The sequence below is a fragment of the Eleutherodactylus coqui genome, chromosome 1 (assembly GCF_035609145.1).
Source record: "Eleutherodactylus coqui strain aEleCoq1 chromosome 1, aEleCoq1.hap1, whole genome shotgun sequence".
Classification (NCBI taxonomy): domain Eukaryota; kingdom Metazoa; phylum Chordata; class Amphibia; order Anura; family Eleutherodactylidae; genus Eleutherodactylus; species Eleutherodactylus coqui.
This window is the reverse complement of record NC_089837.1, coordinates 379,725,291-379,738,583: the sequence shown is the minus strand read 5'-3', so window position 1 is coordinate 379,738,583 and position 13,293 is coordinate 379,725,291. Positions and strand designations below refer to the sequence as shown.

General features: G+C 48.2%; 1 protein-coding gene across 6 annotated transcripts in view; it reads left to right on the top strand.

Moving 5' to 3' along the window:
- LOC136578747 (ATP-binding cassette sub-family C member 5-like) overlaps positions 1–13,293 on the top strand; it is a 120,361-nt gene that overhangs the window by 82,197 nt on the left and 24,871 nt on the right. For all 6 annotated transcript variants that reach the window (XR_010786655.1, XM_066578920.1, XM_066578924.1 and 3 more), the window contains 3 exons: positions 7,924–8,052; positions 12,555–12,741; positions 12,833–12,922. Coding sequence is in view for 5 of the 6 variants with exons in the window: in XM_066578920.1 (XP_066435017.1) it covers positions 7,924–8,052; positions 12,555–12,741; positions 12,833–12,922 (406 nt within the window). In the remaining variant the exon portion in view is untranslated. The remainder of the gene's footprint in view (positions 1–7,923; positions 8,053–12,554; positions 12,742–12,832; positions 12,923–13,293) is intronic.

The window sequence follows — 13,293 nt, the reverse complement described above, 5'->3', positions numbered from 1 at the left end:
CACCACGCTCATGTCTATTTAGAAGTGCGTCTGCCATGACGAGGGACCGCAGGCACACACTGCAGAGGTTGGCACGGCTAGGCAGCGACCCTCTTTAAAAGTGGCGGAGCGATAGCCCACAATGCTGTACAGAAGCAATGAGAAATAGAATCCTGTGCCACCGCCATCAGGAGCTGCACACGTGGGCATAGCAATGGGGAACCTATGTGCCACACACTATTCATTCTGTCAAGGTGTCTGCATGCCCCAGTCAGACCGGGCTTTTTAATTCATAGACACAGGCAGGTACAACTCCCTATTGTGAAGTCCCTGTCGACCCACAGCATGGGTGGCTCCCTGGAACCCACCGGCGGTACACAGAAATATCCCATTGCATTGCCCAACACAGCTGAGGTAGTAATGTCGTGCTTAATGCAGGTGGGCTTCGGCCCACACTGCATGCCCCAGTCAGACTGGGGTTCTTTAGAAGTGTACAGATGTAGTAAAAACTCCGTGTGCACCTACAGCATGGGTGGGTGCCAGGAAGCCACCGGCGGTACATAGAAATATCCCATTGCATTGCCCAACACAGCTGAGGTAGTAATGTTGTGCTTAACCCTTTCCAATCCAATTTGTATATGGTTTTCCTAGGGGGCTTACTCTTTTTCTGCCGTTATACAACGGCGCTATATGCTGGCTAAAGCCAGTACTGCATGAGCTGACACGTAGGATAGGCTCCGACAGCAGAGAGGCTGGCAATATACAGTAAGAGAACCCCGACGGACGTCTACCAACAACGGAGCTGTACAGCCTTAAAACCCTAATGTCTTCACAGGTCACACAGTGGACTGGAAAGGGTTAATGCAGGTGGGTTTCGGCCCACACTGCATGCCCCAGTCAGACTGGGTTTCTTTATAAGTGGAAACAGATGCATTTATAATTCCCTGTGGACCCACTGCCTGGGTGGGTGCCAGGAAGCCAGCGGCGGTACACAGAAATATCCCATTGCATTGCCCAACACAGCTGAGGTAGTAATGTCGTGCGTAATACAGGTGGGCTTCGGCCCACACTGCATGCCCCAGTCAGACTGGGGTTCTTTAGAAGTGTACAGATGTATTAAAAACTCCGTGTGCACCTACAGCATGGGTGGCTCCCTGGAACCCACCGGCGGTACATAAAAATATCCCATTGCATTGCCCAACACAGCTGAGGTAGTAATGTCGTGCTTAATGCAGGTGGGCTTCGGCCCACACTGCATGCCCCAGTCAGAGTGGGGTTCTTTACAAGTGGACACATGTAGGTTAAACTCCCTGTGGACCCACTGCCTGGGTGGGTGCCAGGAAGCCAGCGGCGGTACACAGAAATATCCCATTGCATTGCCCAACACAGCTGAGGTAGTAATGTCGTGCGTAATACAGGTGGGCTTCGGCCCACACTGCATGCCCCAGTCAGACTGGGGTTCTTTAGAAGTGTACAGATGTATTAAAAACTCCGTGTGCACCTACAGCATGGGTGGCTCCCTGGAACCCACCGGCGGTACATAAAAATATCCCATTGCATTGCCCAACACAGCTGAGGTAACGTCAGCTGTAATGCAGGTGGGCTAAAAATTAATTTGATTACACTGTAGGCGAGGGCCCACAAAAATTGCTGTATCAACAGTACTAATGTACATCCAAAAAATTGGCCATGGCCAGCCAAGAGGGCAGGTGAAACCCATTAATCGCTTTGGTTAATGTGGCTTAAGTGGTAACTAGGCCTGGAGGCAGCCCAGTGTAACGAAAAATTGGTTCAAGTTAAAGTTCCAATGCTTTTAAGCGCATTGAAACTTATAAAAATTGTTCAGAAAAATTATTTGACTGAGCCTTGTGGCCCTAAGAAAAATTGCCCGTTCAGCGTGATTACGTGAGGTTTCAGGAGGAGGAGCAGGAGGAGGAGGAGGAATATTAGACACAGATTGATGAAGCAGAAATGTCCCCGTTTTGGATGGTGAGAGAGAACGTAGCTTCCATCCGCGGGTGCAGCCTACGTATTGCTTACGTATCGCTGCTGTCCGCTGGTGGAGAACAGAAGTCTGGGGAAATCCAGCCTTTGTTCATCTTGATGAGTGTTAGCCTGTCGGCACTGTCGGTTGACAAGCGGCTACGCTTATCTGTGATGATTCCCCCAGCCGCACTAAACACCCTTTCCGACAAGACGCTAGCCGCAGGACAAGCAAGCACCTCCAGGGCATACAGGGCTAGTTCAGGCCACGTGTCCAGCTTCGACACCCAGTAGTTGTAGGGGGCAGAGGCGTCACCAAGGATGGTCGTGCGATCCGCTACGTACTCCCTCACCATCCTTTTACAGTGCTCCCGCCGACTCAGCCGTGACTGGGGAGCGGTGACAGTCTTGGTGGGGAGCCATAAAGCTGGCCAGGCCCTTAAAGACTGTTGCACTGCCTGGGATGTACATGCTGCTCGATCTACGCACATCCCCTGCTACCTTGCCCTCGGTACTGCGCCTTCTGCCACTAGCGCTGTCGGCTGGGAATTTTACCATCAGCTTGTCCGCAAGGGTCCTGTGGTATAGCAACACTCTCGAACCCCTTTCCTCTTCGGGAATCAGAGTGGGCAGGTTCTCCTTATACCGTGGATCGAGCAGTGTGTACACCCAGTAATCCGTCGTGGCCAGAATGCGTGCAACGCGAGGGTCACGAGAAAGGCATCCTAACATGAAGTCAGCCATGTGTGCCAGGGTACCTGTACGCAACACATGGCTGTCCTCACTAGGAAGATCACTTTCAGGATCCTCCTCCTCCTCCTCCTCCTCCTCCTCCTCAGGCCATACACGCTGAAAGGATGACAGGCAATCAGCCGGTGTACCGTCAGCAGCGGCCCAAGCTGTCTCTTCCCCCTCCTCCTCATCCTCCTCATGCTCCTCCTCCTCCTCCTGTACGCGCTGAGAAATAGACAGGAGGGTGCCCTGACTATCCAGCGGCATACTGTCTTCCCCCGCCCCCGTTTCCGAGCGCAAAGCAGCTGCCTTTATGGTTTGCAGGGAATTTCTCAAGATGCATAGCAGAGGAATGGTGACGCTAATGATTGTAGCATCGCCGCTCACCACCTGGGTAGACTCCTCAAAATTACCAAGGACATGGCAGATGTCTGCCAACCAGGCCCACTCTTCTGAAAGGAATTGAGGAGGCTGACTCCCACTGCGCCGCCCATGTTGGAGTTGGTATTCGACTATAGCTCTCCGTTGTTCATAGAGCCTGGCCAACATGTGGAGCGTAGAGTTCCACCGTGTGGGCACGTCGCACAGCAGTCGGTGCACTGGCAGCTTAAAGTGATGTTGCAGGGTGCGCAGGGTGGCAGCGTCCGTGTGGGACTTGCGGAAATGTGCGCAGAGCCGGCGCGCCTTTACGAGCAGGTCTGACAAGCGTGGGTAGCTTTTCAGAAAGCGCTGAACCACCAAATTAAAGACGTGGGCCAGGCATGGCACGTGCGTGAGGCTGCCGAGCTGCAGAGCCGCCACCAGGTTACGGCCGTTGTCACACACGACCATGCCCGGTTGGAGGCTCAGCGGCGCAAGCCAGCGGTCGGTCTGCTCTGTCAGACCCTGCAGCAGTTCGTGGGCCGTGTGCCTCTTATCGCCTAAGCTGAGTAGTTTCAGCACGGCCTGCTGACGCTTGCCCACCGCTGTGCTGCCACACCGCGCGACACCGACTGCTGGCGACATGCTGCTGCTAACACATCTTGATTGCGAGACAGAGGAGGAGGAGGAGGAGGAGGGTGCTTTAGTGGAGGAAGCATACACCTCCGCAGATACCAGCACCGAGCTGGGGCCCGCAATTCTGGGGGTGGGTAGGACGTGAGCGGTCCCAGGCTCTGACTCTGTCCCAGCCTCCACTAAATTCACCCAATGTGCCGTCAGGGAGATGTAGTGGCCCTGCCCGCCTGTGCTTGTCCACGTGTCCGTAGTTAAGTGGACCGTGGCAGTAACCGCGTTGGTGAGGGCGCGTACAATGTTGCGGGAGACGTGGTCGTGCAGGGCTGGGACGGCACATCGGGAAAAGTAGTGGCGACTGGGAACTGAGTAGCGCGGGGCCGCCGCCTCCATGATACTTTTGAAGGACTCCGTTTCCACAACCCTATACGGCAGCATCTCAAGGCTGATGAATTTTGCGATGCGGACGGTTAACGTTTGAGCGTGCGGGTGCGTGGCGGCGTACTTGCGCTTGCGCTCCAACAGTTGCGCTAGCGACGGCTGGACTGTGCGGTGCGAGACATTGGTGGATGGGGCCGAGGACAGCGGAGGTGAGGGTGTGGGTGCAGGCCATGAGACGGTCGTGCCTGTGTCCTGAGAGGGGGGTTGCATCTCAGTGGCAGGTTGGGGCACAGGGGGAGAGGCAGGGGTGCAAACCGGAGGCGGTGAACGGCCTTCGTCCCACCTTGTGGGGTGCTTGGCCATCATATGCCTGCGCATGGTGGTGGTGGTGAGGCTGTTGGTGTTGGCTCCCCGGCTGAGCTTTGCGCAACAAAGGTTGCACACCACTGTTCGTCGGTCGTCAGGCGTCTCTGTGAAAAACTGCCAGACCTTAGAGCACCTTGGCCTCTGCAGGGTGGCATGGCGCGAGGGGGCGCTTTGGGAAACACTTGGTGGATTATTCGGTCTGGCCCTGCCTCTACCCCTGGCCCTGGCCACCGCACTGCCTCTTGCAACCTGCCCTGCTGATGCCCTTGACTCCCCCTCTGAAGACCTGTCCTCCTGAGTAAGCGTTGCACACCAGGTGGGGTCAGAAACCTCATCGTCCTGCTGCTCTTCCTCCGAATCCTCTGTGCGCTGCTCCCTCGGACTTACTGCCCTTACTACTACCTCACTGCAAGACAACTGTGTATGATCGTCATCGTCCTCCTCACCCACAGAAAGTTGTTGAGACAGTTGGCGGAAGTCCCCAGCCTCATCCCCCGGACCCCGGGAACTTTCGAATGGTTGGGCATCAGTGACTATAAACTCCTCTGGTGGGAGAGGAACCGCTGCTGCCCAATCTGAGCAGGGGCCCGAGAACAGTTCCTGGGAGTGTTCCCGCTCCTGAGCAGGTGTCATTGTAGTGGAGTGAGGAGGCTGGGAGGAAGGAGGAGCAGCAGACAGAGGATTCGGATTTGCAGCAGTGGACGGCGCAGAACTGCGTGTTGACGATAGGTTGCTCGAAGCACTTTCTGCCATCCAGGACAGGACCTGCTCACACTGCTCATTTTCTAATAACCGTCTCCCGCGTGGACCCATTAATTGGGCGATGAATGTGGGGACGCCAGAAACGTGCCTCTCTCCTAATCGCGCAGCAGTCGGCTGCGACACACCGGGATCAGGAGCTCGGCCTGTGCCCACACCCTGACTTGGCCCTCCGCGTCCTCGGCCGCGTCCACGTCCTCTAGGCCTACCCCTACCCCTCAGCATGCTGTATTACCAGTGATTTGATTTCACAGGCAGGAAATAAATTGGCGCAAGACTGCAGGCCAAATATAATTTTTTCCCTTTTTGGAAAACGAAAGGCCCCACTGCCTCTAGTGAATGAATAATCTAAGTTTAATAACTGTGCTGTGTCCCTGCTAATGTGTCACAGAACGTGAGGGTAGCAGAGTTATTATAACTCTGGCAGAGCAGGTATTTTTTTTCCCAATTAAGGAAAGCAAATGGCGAAGCCAGCAGTAAAGCGTAGCTGGGTGCGTCTGATTTAGCAATGTTTTTCACGCAGCTCACACGTGTCCACAGGCGTTAGGATGGACAGAGGCTGGACAAATAGATTTGTTTTCAGTTTTTTTCCACCAAAAGGCAGCACTGCGTATATTCAATGAACATGAGAAGTTTAATAACTGTGCTGTGTCCCTGCTTATGTGTCACAGAACGTGAGGGTAGCAGAGTTATTATAACTCTGGCAGAGCAGGTATTTTTTTCCCAATTAAGGAAAGCAAATGGCGAAGCCAGCAGTAAAGCGTAGCTGGGTGCGTATGATTTAGCAATGTTTTTCCCGCAGCTCACACGTGTCCACAGGCGTTAGGACGGACAGAGGCTGGACAAATAGATTTGTTTTCAGTTTTTTTCCACCAAAAGGCAGCACTGCGTATATTCAATGAACATGAGAAGTTTAATAACTGTGCTGTGTCCCTGCTTATGTGTCACAGAACGTGAGGGTAGCAGAGTTATTATAACTCTGGCAGAGCAGGTATTTTTTTCCCAATTAAGGAAAGCAAATGGCGAAGCCAGCAGTAAAGCGTAGCTGGGTGCGTATGATTTAGCAATGTTTTTCACGCAGCTCACACGTGTCCACAGGCGTTAGGACGGACAGAGGCTGGACAAATAGATTTGTTTTCAGTTTTTTTCCACCAAAAGGCAGCACTGCGCATATTCAATGAACATGAGAAGTTTAATAACTGTGCTGTGTCCCTGCTTATGTGTCACAGAACGTGAGGGTAGCAGAGTTATTATAACTCTGGCAGAGCAGGTATTTTTTTCCCAATTAAGGAAAGCAAATGGCGAAGCCAGCAGTAAAGCGTAGCTGGGTGCGTATGATTTAGCAATGTTTTTCACGCAGCTCACACGTGTCCACCGCCCGTAAGGACGGACAGAGGCTGGACAAATAGATTTGTTTCCACTTGTTTTTCCACCAAAAGGCAGCACTGCGTATATTCTATGAATAATAACTGTGTTGTGGCCCTGCCTATACAATTCTTTCCCTGCAGTATCAATGGAGGGTGGAATGCTCTGCAGAGGCGATTTTGAGAAGCCCAAAAAAAATGCAGCACAGCTAACAGCAGCCTGAACAGTACTGCACACGGATAAATATGGCCCTAGAAAGGACCGTTGAGGTTCTTGAAGGCTACACTCACTCCTAACACTCTCCCTGCCTATGCAGCACTTCTGTCCCTAATGCCAGGTGCAACGCTCTGCAGAGCCGATTTTGAGAAAAAAAAATGCCACTGCTAACAGCAGCCAACACACAGCTATCAGTGGCCCTAATAAGGACCTTTGGGGGGTCTTGAAGCCTACACTAACTACCAATTCTTTCCCTACAGCAGCTCCGGTATAAACAGCACTGTCCCTCATCTAACTCACACCGCATCTGAGGCGAGCCGCGGGAGGGGCCGACTTTTATATTAGGCGAACACCTGATCTCGCCAGCCACTCACAGCAGGGGGGTGGTATAGGGCTTAAACGTTGCAGGGGGAAGTTGTAATGCCTTCCCTGTCTTTCAATTGGCCAGAAAAGCGCGCTAACGTCTCAGGGAAGGAAGTGAAAGTAACCAGAACACCGCATGGTGTTCGTTACGAATAACGAACATCCCGAACACCCTAATATTCGCACGAATATCAAGCTCGGACGAACGCGTTCGCTCATCTCTATACAGAACCCATTATGGTCAATGGACCCCATTCAGCACTGTTCATTTCTGTCATAAGATGGATCCATTCTGGCCGGAGAGTCCCATTTTCCTGATCTCATGCCTGAACAGGAAAATGGAATGCCTTCTTAGGTTTCTTTTATACTGAGCGATTTATCATGCACACAAATGAACAAGCGAAAAAAGACAGAGTTCACTTGTTTGCTTGTGCAGCCTGTTTATATGGGCAGATAAATTGTTTGCTCGTTCGCCTGCAAATCGTTTAGTCATTCACATTAACTATACCAGTGAATGTGAATGAATAAACAATCGCTACTTACACGCAACAATGTGGAAATGGGCGAACAATGATTTTTATGCCTGCATAAAATGAACAATGACTGAAAAGTGAACAAATTCTCGTTCGGCATTGAATCCTTCGCTGCGTTTACACGTAACGATTATCATTCAAATTTGCACGATCAAAAGATTTTTTAAATGATATTGTTTCATGTGAGAAGGCCCTTAGTTCACTCACATTGTAATCTTGTGTGTCAATTGTGCTTTTTTTTTTTCATTTACAGAGTTCTAATTCGTGAATTAAAGCGCTTGGATAACATTAGTCAGTCGCCATTCATATCTCATATCACATCGACTTTACAAGGAATAACAACAATACAAGCCTATAATAAGACCAAAGAGTGTCTTAATAAGTAAGTTCTTTATGTTTCTAAATTATAGTACAGATTTCTTTACCCTGCTCTTTAAGCTGGTCTAGTTTGAAATAATAATACTCAAAAAAATCACAGCGTTATTAAGTACCGAACGCTATAACTTTTTTATTTTTCAGTTGACCTAGCCATATAAGGACTTGGTTTTTTGGGAAGAGTTGTATGTTTCAATGCCCAAATGGAGTGAAAAAACACAGCAATGCAGCCATTGGTTTTTGAGTTTTCTTTTTACGGTGTTCACTGTACACTGTTCAATAGCTGTGAATGTGCGACTGCCACTCCATTCATTTCAATGAAGCTGATGGAAGGAGTCAAGTACAAGCATTCAGCAGGGTTGTAGTGGGAGGAGACTATTGGGGCAGGTGCCCTGAGGACAGCTAGAGAAGGGGCACCATCAGACCTGACATAATTATAGCTATGCTAATTTGTACACTACACAGGAGCCACGGATACTAAGCAGTATATTCACTGCCAATGAGCCAGCCAATGAGCAACTGCAGATATATTAGGAATCCCCCAAGCAGGCTGCTTATTGGCTGAGCCAGCTAAAGCTGCCGAGTGGCTGTGGTACCTGTGTGGCGTACAGAGCTGCACAGCGGGGAAGGTGCAGAGAAGCAGCCAGACAGCATAAACCCAGTGGTGGAAGCAGGTGGACAACTGGATGGGAGGTCTGCAGAAGAGTAAGATAAACCTCCCTACCAGTGCTGTTCAGGCTGATGGCAGTCGGGGCAATGGTCAGTAGTTAGAAAATTTTATTTTATTTTTTTGCATTTACATAACTCTTAGCAATAATGGACGTCTCCAGTAACAGTGTCCTTAGAGCAGGGTCATATCTCATATACAGGGCCCTTATCGATGGGATCTGACTCTGCACTAAAAGGTTAGCTTGATCTTTCTTAAGGCCTCATGTCCACTGTGTAATTATATTTAACAAGTCCGCGTGTGAAAAAAAACACAAATCCGCATCCCATAGGAAAGCATTGACCACCTGCAGGTGATTTAATAGCCGTGGATGGTATTTTAAGTGATTTGCGGATTTCACGCGCGTGAAAAAAACAAGACATGCTCCATTTTAGTGCAGATCACACGTGCGGGAGCTCATAGAGCGCATATCTCAATTGATCTCCCGCATGAAAAAAAAGACAATTACAGTGCATCCGCAGCACAAATTTGCAGCAGAAATCCGCGCGAGCCTGATTTTCCCTGTGGATACGAGGTCTAACTCAGTGTGTGCATGTTAACGCCTCCCTGCCTGCCATAAACTGGACCAGCACTGCAACAAGTCCACAGTGAGGAGGATGGAAAATGGGGGTCTCCTTCTCAAGACTGGAAAGGGTCTCAGCAGTGAGCACCCACCCATCAAACTTTTATCAACTATCCTATGGATAAGGTTCATTCTGGTACAGCCCCTTTAATTGTATTTTACAGTGTGGGATAAATAATATTTTTATTGTGCGTGTTATAGATATGGTGATAGCATGTGTCTTTTTCCCCTATTTTTTTCTACAAAAAAGGAATGTCTGCATAAAAGTTTTGTTTTTCACTTAGATCATTTTTATTTCCATGCTTTTCAGTTTTTTTTGTCTGTGTCTCAGTAGGGGAGTTGAACATACGATCTTATGGTCATATAATACACTGCAACGCTACTGTATTGCAGTGTATTATCCCCATTCTATTACACTGACATCCATGGCTGGCCTAGAGGCTGCTTTTAGGCCTCTGACTTCCCTGGCAACCCATCAGTCCTCTGTGATAGCATAGTGGTGGTGGGCAGATTCAGTGACAAAAGGAGCCTCCTCTATCTTAACCACTTAAATTCTGCAGTCAGAATTGACCACAGCACCCAAGAAGTTATACAGGCTGTATCAGAGTCATCTCTGACATTGGCTGATAGTGCTGGTGCCAGCTGTATCATACAACTGGCACCCACAAATCATGGTGCAGGCAGGGCTCCTGAGCCCCCCCACCATAATAATATGACTACTTACATTTAGTATATATAAGTGGGATTAAGGAGGATGTGTCATCAGAAAATGACCAAATGTTATAAATTAAGTTTTTATGTTAAACATGTTATTTTATAATTTTTTTAAAGTAATTTCCCATGCCACTATGTTTATTTAAAAAATGCTTAAGTCTTTCAGTTTTCAATCTGACCACTAAACTTATTAGGCTGAAACTTCATGTTATGTAGAGAAAAAAAATCAAGTCATCTCACTATCAACACAGGCAGGATTACAATGAAAGGTAACACATATATAACACTGGAACCATAATTCACAACAGGAAATGGTCACAGCTCACTTCCTACTCCCTTCCCTAAAGAATAACCTCTGCACAGGTCACAGAGCATCTCTAGAAAATTCACCCATAGAAGTCAATGAATATACTTTATTGTTTCCTATGGTCTATGTGAGTGCTGTACAGCACAAAAAGTCTCAGGCTATTATTAGGCTTAGTGTCAAGAGTGAAAACTGCAAGGTATTAGAATTTTTGTTTCTTAATATACATAATGACATGGAAAATTAAAACAAACATAAAAATATGTTTACTATAAAAACTTTATGTAATCAATTGGAAATTTTTCTGATTGCACACTCCCTTTAAATGGTTTTCCCCACTTCTGGCTGATTTGCTACAGGCTTATAGGATCAAACTGCAGTACCAACATGGGCCACGGCGCAATGTACAGAGCTGTCTGCTTTCTGCAGTAAAATTAGAGCCCTTTAGAGCTTATCAACAAAATCTTGCTTGTTTGTTTGTTTTTTTTGTTTGTTTCTTAACAAGATTGAACAAATTATAAACTGTTTTGTTTAGATCCCAATTTAACTTATCGGAGTCCCTTTGATGTCCATTGTGAGTTCAACCAAACTTTCTCAAATGTGATAAAACATTTCGGAGTAAAAGAGCGGTAACATGTTCACCTCTCCTCTGCCCTGGTGATCCAGTTCTTGCTCTACCACGGTGCCCCACTGGTTTCTTGCTTGCATGTGGTCAGCAGTGACATTTCGTACTGTTGGCAACTGCTGTAGTTACGTGTATACTCCTGGTATCAGCGCTACCATTGCTGAGCCTTGATGCCTTTATGGGCACGTGACCACTATGGCCACTGGTTGATTGCAGATGTCACATGGTGACAGCTTGTATACAAAGACTGGATGATCATGGGAAGTGCAGTGCTGGATCGCTAGGGCAGAGAACAGCTGAATGTTGCTTTATTATATTTTATCACATTTGCAGCTCTTTTAAATTTTTTTTAAACTGGATATCCCCTTTAAGATGTCTTTCAACCTGAGTGGCTAAAATGGTGCCAGTACTGGTGCATCTTGTCTCCACTGGAACTATTGGCAGAGTCATGGGTTTGTCCTGGTGAAGTTAAACGGAACGCCCCTGGCTGCCGATTGGCTACCTTCACTGTGGCTGTGCCGGCCTCCCATCTCTGCTCCTGGCCCTGCTGTCATTCTCCCCCATCAATCATTCTTCTCCGCATCAGAGCCCGATGTCACTTTCCATACCGCTCTACCGTGATCTCCCCTCCCGACTCCTGTCACTCTCCCCGGTGCTCTCCCTTCAACCCTTCCGGGGTCAAGTGCTGTCATTCCCCCCTCCCCACCCCTTCTCCACTGGAATCAGTGCTCCAGTACTCCTCCGCTGCTGAAGCCAGCACCCCTGTCACATGGGTGGATGGATGGAAGCTCCGGCACTGAAGCCCGCACCAAAATAACCTGCATGTAGGTAAGCAGCAGATCACCTCCGCTCCAGTCCCCCGCTGGACTTCTATCAGCGCTGCAATCTCTCCTCCTGTCCCCCTGCCGCCATCTCTGCTGAAGCCAGACCACTCTCTGTATCCCCATCCCCTGCTGGTGTCAGCTGCTGTCTTCAGCTGGCGTCAAGGTAGCCAATCGCCACTGAAGCTGGCCTCGCTCTGTGTGTCCCCATTCCCCGCCAGGTGTCAGGCACTGTTTTCAGCCGCCATGAAGGTAGCCAATCGACAGCTGTGGGCGTTTCGTATAATTCCACCAAGACAAACCCATTACTCCACCCATACTTACGGTGGAGACAAGATGCACCAGAACCATTGCTGCCATCTGGCTGAGTACATGGCACTTTCATTTGGTGCACTGTTCATTGGTTAAAATAACTTTTAAAAGCACGTCTAAAAAATGACCTGTTAGTTTACTGTCACTTTTCTGTATCATTTTGAAACTTTCAATCTTGTGGCATTCTATATGTTCAAGACTTACAGTATCAACCATTTCGTCATTGTTACTTTCAGAAAACCACACAATTCACTCACAGCTGTTTTCTTTCTTTAAATAGCATTGCAGACACATATGACTCTGGGGTTAAATGAGCCATGGAGTGGGCGTACTACTTACAGCTTTTTATTGAGGATCTTTATATAGTGTATCTGTTTCAGTAAATACTGTTACATTTTTTATTCAGACCACGCATAAACAGAATTTGCCTTTGTATCTTCCAAGATATCAGAAACTTCTAGATGTCAACCAAGAGCCATGTTTCCTCTTCAGCTGTGCAACACGTTGGTTGGCAGTACGTCTGGATCTGATTAGTCTTGCCATCATCACGTTGACTGCCATGTGTGTGGTGTTCATGCATGGATATATACACCCGGCCTATGCAGGCCTTGCCATGTCTTATGCAGTCCAGGTACAACACATACTATAATGTTCTACTTAAGAGATCATGTTTATAAAAGAATTACAGTAATGAAAACAAAAAATTTACTCAATTATTGCAGCTTACAGGTCTGTTTCAATTCACCATGCGCTTGGCCACTGAGACGGAAGCCAGATTTACTTCAGTGGAAAGAATTGATTACTATATTGAGGTAAGTTTGTTCTTTTTATTTTGAGGTTTTTGCCTAATCTTTTTATCTGGATTCTTAACAAATAATACACAAAAGATATATAATCCAAAATTTGGTTACAGTCATACAGTAAATAGTAGACAGGAAGGAGGAGAAAAGCTACATGCAACGAGAGGAGAGCAGGAGGAAAGGTGGTATCATGTCTGACTCATAATGATGTACATAGCACTGTGGAATGTGTGGTTATAATGGATCTCCACCCCTTATATTGACACCAGACTATTGCTCCTCTGCTCTACACGAGCCATTAGTCATTCTGTGAATGGAGCTGGAGTGGGACAAGTTTTTTCCAGCCCACCTCCATTCACAGTAAATAGGAATCGCTCAGACGT